General features: G+C 45.7%; 1 protein-coding gene across 1 annotated transcript; it reads left to right on the plus strand.

Moving 5' to 3' along the window:
- Nucleotides 1-9,388: 9,388 nt before the first annotated feature.
- LOC124525456 (polyadenylate-binding protein 1-like 2) lies at nt 9,389-10,156 on the plus strand. Its single transcript, XM_047097829.1, has one exon. The coding sequence runs from the start codon at nt 9,404-9,406 to the stop codon at nt 10,004-10,006; it is 603 nt and encodes a 200-aa protein (XP_046953785.1). The 5' UTR covers nt 9,389-9,403; the 3' UTR covers nt 10,007-10,156.
- Nucleotides 10,157-12,355: the final 2,199 nt, after the last annotated feature.

Genomic DNA, 12,355 nt, shown 5'->3' on the forward strand with positions numbered 1-12,355 from the left:
ATTTGAAGATACAATGGTAGAAAATGTTCCAAATATGAGGCAAAGCAAAACCTCACAGCTCCAAGATGGTCTTTGAATTTAAGACCCACCAGAAACCAATTGCCTTGAAAATAAAAATAAAGAGAAATTCTTAAAAGCAGGCTGAGAAAAATTAAGGCACATCACAGAAAAGGGAGCAAAGGTAAAAATGACATCTGTCTGCAAAAATAAAACATGGAATGATCAGGGCATTGCTGCATAAATTTGTTTGTCATTAATGCAGACTTTAATACAATAGAATTAACTTGATCTGCATGTGCTAACCTGTTCTGTGAACGTAGAAAGTTGCAGAAAATTGTGAAATGTATGATGCCACTTTGACCAAAAAAAAAAAAAAAAAAAAAAAAAAGAAAGAAGAAAAAGAAAACTACTCTGGAAAATGTCAACCTGTTTCTATACATTTGTATGAGCCTGGTTTTATAGATTTTTATGAGCTTGAGAGAAATGTAAAGAGAAAAAACAAAAACAGACAATATTTTTTTGTGTAACCCCAGAGTCTGGGATTGGTGGAGGTTGTTTCTGGAAGCGGATGAATTGCCAACCGCTATTCATATATAAACTGTTCCACCTGTTTTAACAGCATATTTGTGTATATATATATATATATGCTGGTTTTGGGTATATTTGTGGTTCTGATAAACCAAAAGGAAGACATGTAGTGAAGAATAACACAGTGGTCACCAGTAGCAATTCTGGAATGAGACTGTCTTTCTTTGAATCAAATCCCAGACTCTGTCCCTTACATGCTGTGAGACCTTGGCAGGTTATTTAAATACTTGCTACCAAAGTTTTCCCAGGTGTAAAATGAAGATTATAATAACACCCATGTCATAAGTTGTTATAAGATTAAATTGTTTAATGATCAATTGCTTGGCAGCCATTTAGTGTGTGTGTGTGTGTGCGTGTGTGTGTGTGTGTGAGAGAGAGAGAGAGAGAGAGAGAGAGAGAGAAAGAGAGAGAGAGAGAGACAGAGAGAGAGACAGAGACAAAGAGAAAGAGAAAGAGAGGGAAAGAGAAAGCAGGAGAAGGAGGGAGTTTGATGCATAAGTCAACTATAAATCAAACTCAAATGCAGCATACCTTTTAGAAATTAACAGAATAAGGTAAAAGGGAGGATTTGAACTTGATACTAGGATTAATCTCCTTCTAGTGGCCCAGCCTGCACTCAGTGAAGAAATGTGGCTCTGTGGTCAACATTATTGGAGATTCATTGAAAGGTAAAAGGCTGTCTTGCTTTTTCAAAGCAGAAAAGACTTGATTAGGTTTCCAGAAGTGGATGTAAATGATTATGAGTCTGATTAGAAGAGAAGACATAAAGGAGGAAAAGAAGTTGAGGGAAGGGAAGGATAAGCATGGCAATATACTCATTTTATAGAAAATCAAGGTAAACTGACTAAGGTATATGCAAAAATCTGAGGGTTACAGATATTATTTAAAGTTAACTGGAGTCACCAATAGAGGAAACAAAAATCAAAAGAAGGTATAAAAACCAAGAGAGAGTGAGGGCAGACTGAAGACACCATGAGTTAAATTCTCCTCTGTAAGCAGAATGTGGTCACTTGATGATGTCTGAAGTTGATGAATTACTGAAATAGCAGATTAAGCACTTTATCTAGATGTAAGAAGGTAACTTCCAGAACAATGGAAACAGGAATTGTTAAAATGGTCTACCCTGGAAAGCACAACAAGGGGTTGAGAAGTGATGGGGTCTCCAACCTTTGCTTTCATCATAAGCTCTTTTGTACTTTCTGGCCATCACTATTTTATTTATCATGTGCATGATTTCCTTTCGTTTCTTTTTTTTCCATTTTTCTTTCGTTTTTCATTCTTTCTTTTTCTTTTCCTTATGTATTTATGTATTTATTTATGTATTCATTTGGAGATCAGGGTAGGGGGAGAGAGAGAGAGAGAGAGAGAGAGAGAGAGAGACCCCAAGCAGGCTCCAGGTTGTCAACACAGAGTCCGACGCAGGGCTCAATCTCACAAACCATGAGATCATGACCTGAGCCAAATTCAAGAGTCAGATGTTTAACCAACTGAGCCACACAGGTGCCCCTTCTTTTCCTTTTTTATTTAAAGATGGTTTTTAAAAGATGGTGTGTATGTTTGGGAGAAAATCCCATGGTTAGCTGTCATGACCTTAGCAAGACTTTACCATATGGAAGGAGATTTCACTTTACATTTATTATATAGATTGGGAACTTAAATTGCTCAACAACTCATAGTATTGAGAATCAGCTACTCACACATCCATAACCCATAAATGTGTCGCAGCATAATTGTGAATGTTGAAAGCAGTGTTCCAGAGATGTCACGGAGACATCAAAATACATTCAGTATCCTACAGCACTTGGAGGAATGTATTATCTTACAGTAATTTATGTTCAAAATGTCCCCCAAAAGGGTGCTTGAAGGGATGCATAGCAGTGGAGGGAAACTTCACTCATGACTCAATACCCTATATTGCTGAGATAGTATTATCAAATCTTCTGGGTGGTGTTCTTGACGACAGAAAAATGGCATGCTTTCATGCGTTGACTCGTGAAGTCCTTGGAGCTCAGGAAGAGTAAATAGATGGAATGTAGAAAGTTTCTAAGCCCAGGGTAACTGAATGAGGGTATAAGAAAAGTGAGCTCAGGCTGGCAAATCAGGCAGTTGCGTAGAGTAAAATCCAGCTCTAAGCTGGACTGTCACTCAGAGGATCAGACTCGCTCTGAACTGACACTTTGCTCCTGGTTAGAGAGAAAAGGCCAGGCTTCCTTGGACATCAGAAAGGAAAGACACTGGGCCTTCAAAAACGAGCTAAACAAGGATATCCTCAAGATGGAAGGAAGTGACATTAATAAGGAATCTCTTGTGTTGGGCATTGAATGCATGCCAGGCACTGTGAAAAACATTGTCCATATATTATCACTTTTCATCCTTATAACTATCCCCTTGTATGGATGAAGACGCCAAAGCTAAGGAAACAAATGAAAAAGGTAAAGGAACTTGAACAAGGTAAGCACAGCTAGGAAGTCATGGCCTGGGGCATATCTATAGGTATATTTTTGTAAAATCATGTCTGTAAACTGCCTAAGATCATGACAATGAAGGGCATTAGTTAAAATTGTCAGCATACCTTGGAAGGAGAATTGATTCCCAGGGACAAAAATACCTGAAACACTATATAAAAATCATCAGTCAAGAGAGCCCTTGTTCTTGGCTTCTAAGTGGGGCTGGGGCAAAACTACTTGTTATAAAGGAAATTTCCTAAGAACCTGAATTAGAGTTTCTGAAATTCAAACTCAGAGCACATACTGAGGTTCCAAGTGGTTAAGTGTTTTGCTCTGGGATTCTGCCTACAAGTCCATTTGACTCCAAGGCCCATCTTCTTTGAGGAATCTAGGCCCAGGAATTTAGGACTATACAATAACTGGTGGGAGTATAGGCTTCTTCATTTCTCATGACCATCCTGAGCCCAAATATATCGCCAGTTATGTTCCCTTTTTGCAGACCTTGTCTGCTTCTGAGGGACAAGGAGCAAAGGGTCATCAAAGAAATGCTCGACCTCAGGGAAAGAGTGAGGGGTAAGAGGAGAGAAAAAGAAACAAGAGGAAGAAACTGAAGACTTGCTTGTCTCTTGCCTTTAGTTACACCCCGAAGTGACTTAGGCATGTGCCCTATTGAGGTTGCGGGAGGTGGGCCGGGGGACAGAGGGGAATGCGGTTGGGTAGAGTTCCAAAGGGGATGGCAGCTATGTTTTGGGTTTTTGTTGTTGTTGTTGTTTGTTTGTTTGTTTTTTCATCCTAAGTGACGTGTGTTTGAGTGAGCGTTCTGTGACCCGCTGTAACTTTCTGTATGTTAAAAACCTGTTCATGATTTCAAAAGTATAGAGAAAGACAGATTGGGGTAGCCAGAAGCCCCCAAAAAGAATCAAGCTTGGATCCTGGAGCAGACAGTCAAGAGTATTCTGAGAAGTCCCACAATGATCAGGATATAGAAAAGTGAGAATGGGGAGGGTGGCAAGGGCTGAGTCATGCAGCTCATTATATTTAAGCCATATTGAGGAGTTTGTACTTTAGTCAAAGTGAAATGGGGAGACATTCTGGGGTTTTGAGTAGCGGAGGCAAGAAAAGCCATTTATTTTTCGGAAAGATCAGTCCGGCTACTGAATGGAGAAGGCAGTTTGGTGGAAGCAGGCGACCAGTTAGGAGGCTATGTCAGAGCCCGTGACAGAGGTAATGGTGGACTCCAGTTGATTTGGAGAGGTTCAAGCGGTGTTTGGAAGTAGAGGTGATACGAATTGCTGAAAGACGGGAGAGTGACCAGAGGAAGATGTGGGAGAGGAAGGAAATAGGGGTGCCTCTTCATTTTTGTTTCATTTGAATACCTGGATGGGTGGCTGTGCTATTCGTGGAAGGAGCAAAGTTAGGCAGAGTAGGAATCGGGAGGTGAAAGAAGTTCAGGAGTTCCATTTTTGGCATTTAAGGATGAAATGCCTATGGGACATCCAGGTGGAGATGTCAAATAGGCAGAAGGATAAGTATGAGATCACAACCTCATATCTTCCCACCTCCCCCCGCCCTCCGCCACATACACAAATGGGACCAGGTACTGTTTCCTTCTCTGCAATTTACTTTTTCTCACTTAATAATAGCATATTTTGGAGGTCCCCCTAAATCAACCCATATGGACATAATTCATCCTTGCTTAATAATCCATGCGTAATAGTCCATGGACTGGCTACACTGAAATGTCTTCAGTCATTTCCCAAATGACGAGTGCTTGCTTTGTGTTCTAGTTTGCCCAATGTGAGCCTTTCTGTGATAAACATGCTTCTGCATATGTCCTGATGTCCTGGGACTCTTATTTCTATAGGCCGGATTCCTACTCCATCCCTGCCCCACACATCTGTCTTCCTTAACATTTCACTTTGTAAGGATCCAAAGACCGTTTGCTAAATGTGTTGTATTTATTCAAGACAATATAATAATCATTGTTATGATTTGCTAAATAACAAGGGCACATCCAAACACTTTCCAATTCTTCATAAATAAAAGCCTAAGGCTGCTTTTTTGTTGGCCTGTGTCTCATAATTATTTTCATTTGTAGGAATTTGGGGGGCAGTGTGAATTGACAGAAACAATTTCCCTACCCCAAAATACAGTTATGTGTTCATTGTCTTTTCCCTGGGCATCCTTCCTGTAGCTATGCCAATGAGAAATTCATGGGAAGAGACTTCTTTATGTAGATCACTGTTTTTGGTCTTTTTATTCATTTTTGTACGTGGAGTTGATCTGTCCCTCTCCCCATTGGTACCCCCATCCCCTACCTTCTTCCGTTCTTTTCTACTCTTTTCCCCTGCTCTCTGAACTGCATCCCCACTCCTTTCTATTTCTTCCTCCTGATAGGAAGAAGGAAGTGAGCCATATGAAATGGAAGACCATAAGCAGAAAGAGAAGCTAAACCCTAGCACACAAAGTCTTTGCTGTGCCTCTTTAAACCAACCCCCATGCACGTGCAGTGAAAACAGGACCTGAGTGAGGACACTGAGGCTGGGCCATGCAAGTCAGGTTTGGGGCCAGCCCTTTTACCACCCAGTCCTTCTCAAACTCTTCCCCTGGCTTATCATCCTCAACTGAACTTCTAAATGTTGGCATGTCTCAGGGAATAGTCTTGCACCTTCTTCCCTTCTAGCCCCGTTCCTGTTGCTGGAGGCTCAGGGGTCTAGGGATTGTCTTCAGGTTTGACAGGCTTGGGGATTTGCTGGACATAGCATGACTTCTTCAAACCTCTTTGTCCTGCTTTCTTACTGATTTCTGTTGGCTCTGTGGGCCAAACTGTAATCAAAGCTAGAGGAAGAGATATTGTGGAGCCCTGGTCCTTCAGTTGGTCCCGCTTGACATTTCTGTCTCCTAACAACGGGTGGAGAAGTTGTTCTTGTCACCTGCATATCCCCTACCCCTCAGCAATCATGGCTTCCCCACTTGGCCTCTGCCTCCTCGGGCCCCTCTTGGATGGCCACCTGGAATGGTGAGGCACAGCTCATCTGCCTCCTGCCTACAAGCAACCTAGACCTCCAAGAGATGGCTCTTAACAGCAGTGACAGTGATCACCTTGGTCAAACATCGGCTGTACAGCGTGTTTTTCCTACGCCTCTGTTCTTTTCCTTTGTTCGCACTAGCCTTGTCTAGGGGCGATGGGCTGGATTTTGCAAGCTGGCAAGGCATATGTCTGTGTGTCTGCTTCTCAGCCACCTTGGGATGATTTCTTGCCAGCACTGGGAAAGTTCGCACTGCCTCACACCCCACAGTGACTCGGTCAGTTCCGAAGGCTCAAGGTTGTTCTGTCATGTGCAACTGCCTAGGTCCAGCTAACGCTGCCACCACAGAAAACGGCTTTATTTGCCCAAAGAATGTGGATGGGCAGGAATGAGGGGGAGGAGACAATATGTGCTGGGCAGATGAAATCCCATGGCCACCATAGTCCAATCACATAGCGGCACCTATAGCCCTCCGCTGGCATTCTGTTATTTGTATGGGCAGCCTGAGCTTTAGTGGAGTGAGATGCCCTGAGGGAAGGCACTGTGGTTCAATCGTTTTTATATCTGACCCCAAAGCCCACACAGTTCAATGCCTGGCTCACAGTAAGTGAGAAACTCCTATTTGTGGGGGAAAGGGGAGACAGAGGGAATGGTTGTTCTATCTCTTCTGGAGCTGGTCACATCTGACTGTCTTCTTTTTGTTCTCTCATCTCTGTCTTAGTTGTGTGTAGGGGAAGGCACATGCACACTTATATGTGCATTGATGGGTTGTTTTTGCCCAGCTTTATTGAGCTATAATTGACATATAGCATTGTATGAGCTTAAGGTGTACAACACAATAATTAGATGATAGATAGATAGATAGATAGATAGAGATATGAACAATAAGTTTAGTTAACATCTGTCACCTCACACTTACACATTTTTTTCTGGTAATGAAAACTTTTAAGATCTACTCTCTTAACTGATTTCTGTATTGATATTTATTTTGTACTCTGAGGATCCAATCACACCCACTGATTGCCTCCTTGAACGTGCTGAGTGGTGCCCATGGACTTGGGTGCAGAGTCCAAGCACCTTAGCTTGCTTTTCAGGGCTCCACACCTTCTAGCTCCATCTTCTGCCATATGCTCTCGGAGACCATGAGCTCTGCCCACACCAGATTATTAGGCATGACCAGAAGTGCCTTTATGTGTGCTAGCATGCCACAGGGCCTTGTGCACAATCAGATCCCTCTGTTTGGAATGTCTTCCTTCCTGTCTCGACATTGGTTCACATTGGGGGTTTCATCTTCTGTGCAGCCTCACTTGACTCCTACCAGGAAGAGTTAGTGGCAGGGTCCTCCTTTCTGGAGCAAGTGGGACCCTAGCTTCTGTTATACTCTACTCTCATGGTTGCTCACTTGTCTATCCCCTCAGCATTTGGCCCCCTGTGGCCTCTCTGTTCCCACAACACACACAGCTCACCTTTTCTCACCCCACCCCACACCTCCAATATATCAACACTCACTGCTCACTTATCACATGGCCTGTCCCTTAGCTCCCAGTGCCAAGTACTTGATAAGGCTTTCACAAATATTACCTGATGAAGTGGCACCAGGCACCTCATTCTAGAGATTTTGGGTTTTGGTTTTGTTTTGAACATGGATGTGCATTTCTTGATTCATGTTAGTAACCTTAGCACCTCGAAGGCAGAGCCAAGAATGAACAAGTGCTTGGCTCTGGACCAGGCCCTGTCCCCAGCCCAGGGTATCATTGAGGACAGCACTAAGGACAGGGTGTTCTCGATTCCCCCACTGTCAGGCCGCACCTATTGAGGCTGGGTGTGTGGGAGGAACTGGGGAGGGGATGTGTGGAAGAACCCCATGTCCCTAGTTCTCCTGTAATCTGGAGCAGGGACAGGGTTTCCCACCCAGACTGTCCATTACCAAGGACAAGCCCCAAACCAGCTTATGTGTCCTGCTTGCCAGACCCTTGTATCCCTAGGGACCAGCACAAGCTCCATAAATATTTGTGGCATGGCATTATCAATGAATGAATACATGTCCTTGTGTTCTTTATTCCCTCTTTTGCAAGTGTTGCAGACGAGGGAAAGAGCTGGGAAAGGGGGAGGGATCTCTGAGAAAATGGGTCAGCAGGCTGCAGGGGGAGCTTGCCCCACTGGCCCCAGGTCCTGCTCAGAATAGGTGTTGTTTCCTTGGTGGCAGCGATGTTGCAAAGTGTGTATGAGGTGAAGTGGGGAGAACCCTTGAATGTGAGAAAACCATTTTTCTCGGCTTTGTTTAGGCCGGGCAAGTGTATTCTCAATGCCACCCACCCGTTCTTGCAAGGCACTTGATTTAATCATTTAGATGTTCTATGGGGGGTGGGGGGGAGATAAAACAAAACCAACCCTCTAAATCTAAACCGTATTTCCCAGTCCACAGTGGAGCCCTTTCCCTGGCTTCCTCTTCATAAATATCCAGGAACCTGAGAGACTGAAGACTCTCCCCGCCCCCACCCCCAGCCTCAGGCTCCCCCTCCCATCCCCGCCCCCTCCCACCGCCCGCGGCCCCACAGCCCCGCAGCAGCCACAGGGGGAACCAAAGAGACAGAAGCCTTCCCAGCTGCCCGGACCACAGACGCCAACACCCCCCGCCCCCCACCACACGCCGCCTTGCCCGCCCGCGCCCCGCACGCTAGCCCACGACCGAGAGGCGGCGGCAGCAGCAGGCTGCAGGCTGCGGTGACTCGCACCGGTGCGCTCCTGGCAGCGCTTGCTATCCCAAGTGACACGGACTGGCCCCGGGTCCCCGGCCCCAGCTCCCGCTCGCGCCACCCGCCCTCCTGTCCTTTCCCGCCTCTCTACCCCCCAGCTCGCGGGAAGGGAGGTCGCGGCAGCGGCCTGGAGGCACCGGCGACCGTGGCGACAGCGGCGAAAGTGGCGGCGGCGGTGGCGGCAGCGGCTGCGGCGGCGGCGGAGGCTGCGGCGGCGACCGTGGCGGAGGCTGTGGCGGAGGCCTCCGTAGCGGAGGCGGAAGCAGATGTGGAGGCTGAGGTGGAGGCCGAGGCCTCAGTAGAGGAGGCAGTGGCAGAGGGCACCCGGGGGGAGGTGGCGGCCGCCCCGGCAGAAGGGAAGGAGGCGGGGGCTGCCCTGGCGGCAGTGGTTGTGGAGGCTAGCGCGGCTGAAGCTGCCTGCGCCGCCGCCGCCGCCGCCGCCACTGCAGCAGCAGCAGCAGCGGAGGCTGCGGCGCCCTCCTTGGGGGAGGCGGCGGCGGAGGTGGCGGCGGCGGCTGCAGCCGCGGATGCAGATGCGGGTGCGGGGACCAGCAGGGTCTCCGAGGGGAACCCAGACTTTCCTATGGCCTCGCTGTACGTGGGCGACCTGCACCCTGAAGTGACAGAAGCAATGCTCTACGAGAAGTTCAGCCCGGCCGGGCCCATCCTTTCCATCCGCATTTGCAGGGACAAGATCACCCGCCGCTCGTTGGGCTACGCGTACGTCAACTACCAGCAACCGGTGGACGCCAAGCGGGCCCTGGAAACCCTGAACTTTGATGTCATCAAGGGCAGGCCCGTGCGCATCATGTGGTCCCAGCGGGACCCCTCGCTCCGCAAGAGTGGGGTGGGCAACGTCTTCATCAAGAACCTGGGCAAGACCATCGACAACAAGGCGCTGTACAACATCTTCTCGGCGTTTGGCAACATCCTCTCCTGCAAAGTGGCCTGCGACGAAAAGGGGCCCAAGGGCTACGGGTTTGTGCACTTCCAGAAGCAGGAGTCCGCAGAGCGGGCCATTGATGCGATGAATGGCATGTTCCTGAACTACCGCAAAATTTTCGTTGGGAGATTCAAGTCGCATAAAGAACGAGAAGCCGAAAGGGGAGCCTGGGCCAGGCAGTCCACCAGTGCTGACGTCAAGGATTTCGAGGAAGACACCGATGAGGAAGCCACCTTGCGATGAAGACATGCCAGGAGCCAGTCAGCCAGCAGAGCCAAATCTTGGCTCCCACCCGGTTTACAACTCCCCTCTTTGCCCCCTAACCCACCAGCAGTGTATTGTATTGTACTGGGAGTGCAGGTCTCTCTCTCCTCTCTCTCTCTCTCTTCTCTCTCTCTCTCTCTCTCTCTCTCTCTCTCTCTCTCTCTCCTCTTCCCCCTCTCTTCCTCTCTTCCTCTTTCCTTTCATCCCCTCCTCCTCCTCTTCCTCCCTCCTTCCTCTTCCTTCTGTCTTCCCCACCTCTCCCTTCCCCCCACACCCACCAAGGGCGTTGTGAATAATCTTGCTAATCTGTGCCACTTGATAGATTATAGGCTGCCTTTTCTCCTTGTGCTTTGGTTTAAAAAGCACTTCATTCTCGCTTCCTTCACTACACAGGTGATACAATTTCATGGTAGAAACATCCGAAAGGAGAAGGAAATCAGATGAGGGAAAACCCAGAGAGTAATTGTTCCCCATGATTCTACTACCCAGAGGCAACCACTTTTTCGTGTGCTGTTTTTCCAGGCTCTCCTCTCTCCCTCTTTCTCCCTCCCTCTCTTCCTCACTCCCCACCCCCACCTTCCCTTTTAACACACTGTTATAGAATGGTTCACGTGTGTGGTGTTTCTTAATCTGCTTCTTCAGAAACTAAAGCCAAACAAAACACAACCCATTGAACTTCTTTCCGTGTTATTCAACAGGCTTCCTAAATGTCGTCTTCAGTGCCTGCAGAGTGTATCCATGGATCTTTAACTCTTCTGTAATCATTTCCGCATTGTTGGACATTCAGGTGGTGCCTAGTTCTTTCCTTGTGTTTAAACCCAACACTGCATACTCTGACGAATGAATCCTTCCTTGTCAAGCCAAATCTTCGCTAGCATACCGGATGGTCTTCTTAATTGTGGACGTGCAGGATCCACAATAAAATATCCTTGCAGGATATTTTAGAGACTTTTCCTGTGTGTTGCCAAATGGCCCCTTCATAAGCATTGTACTGATTTGCATTCATGCCAGCCAGCACAGCTAGTAAAAACAGTATGTCCATTCCCCCTGCATAGTCTCCTAGTCACTGTAATTGATGTGTGTGTGTGCTGGAGTGTGTGCGTTTTGGCCAGCTTGATGGGCTGCAAATGGTATTTCAATGTTTTAGGTTATTTTGCTGGATTTAAATGCTCTTTATCACCCTCTTTTCCTTGTGCCCACTTACTGCCCTTTTGCCCATTGCCAGAAACATCATTCGGCTTTATTGCAGGAAAAAATTAAACTGCAGGCAACAGAAGAAAATTAATGTTCCCATAATGAATCTTAATGACCATCCATATCTTCCTGAAAAATTTCAACTATATGTCTGTAATCATCTACAGAACTACCTGAAACATTTTTGCCTGTACCTCTTTAGTAGTTTTTTGCATTTATGTCATATATGTATATAAGAATGTATATACGGTTTTTATATATGCTTTTTCACACAAAATGTGTGTGTGTGTGTGTGTATGTATGTTTATACACACACCTACTCTTAATTTCAATTCATGTCATTAAAGTTACTTTTAAAAATATTTCCTCGGGGCTCCTGGGTGGCTCAGTCAGTTAAGCATCTGTCTCTTGATTTCGGCTCAGGTCATGATCTAACAGTTCGTGAGTTTGAGCCCCACATCTGGCTGTGTGCTGACAGAGCAGAGCCTGCCTGGGAATCTCTCTCTCTCTCTCTCTGCCCCTCCTCCTCACTCTCTTCTCCTTCTCAAAATAAACAAATAAACTTAAAACATTTAAAAAGATTTTATCTGCCTCTTAATATTCCACTGAATCAATGCCTCAATAGATGAATAGATACATTAGGCATACCTACATTTATATCCACGTCTGTATGTCTGTGTTGGTGTGCATGTGTGTACATACATTTTTAATACTTCATAATGTTTGAACATCTAGATCGGGTTTTTCTTTATCCCAAGTTGCCAAATTCATCACAGTGCACAAGTTTTGCTAACATTGAAGATATTTTCCTGAAAATAAAAACGTTGCTGAAAGAAACACTGAATTGTCAAAGGATATGGGCTGACCTTGTAAGGTGAACCAGTATTATAACAGGACCTAGATATCTGTATTTTTTCTGCTCTTGGTATTGCAATCATTTCTGTATTTCCCCAATATTTTATCAGGGAAACAGTAGCATTTGTTTTTATTTATGTTAAACATTTTAATACAAATTGTACATGATTATAATAGAAAATATTTTTTCAAAAATGTTAATGTAACATAATAAAGTAAAAATTCTAATACCATTCCTAATACCACTACTTGACAACATAGATTCTTAATAAATAGAAA

Source organism: Lynx rufus, unplaced genomic scaffold, assembly GCF_022079265.1.
Source record: "Lynx rufus isolate CCGP_SWC_20201006 ecotype Redwood Valley unplaced genomic scaffold, mLynRuf1.p SCAF_42, whole genome shotgun sequence".
In the NCBI taxonomy this organism is placed as follows: domain Eukaryota; kingdom Metazoa; phylum Chordata; class Mammalia; order Carnivora; family Felidae; genus Lynx; species Lynx rufus.

Excerpts from the sequence above, each read along its gene's own strand:
- LOC124525456 (XM_047097829.1), top strand. The coding sequence starts at position 9,404 with ATGGCCTCGCTGTACGTGGGCGACCTGCACCCTGAAGTGACAGAAGCA.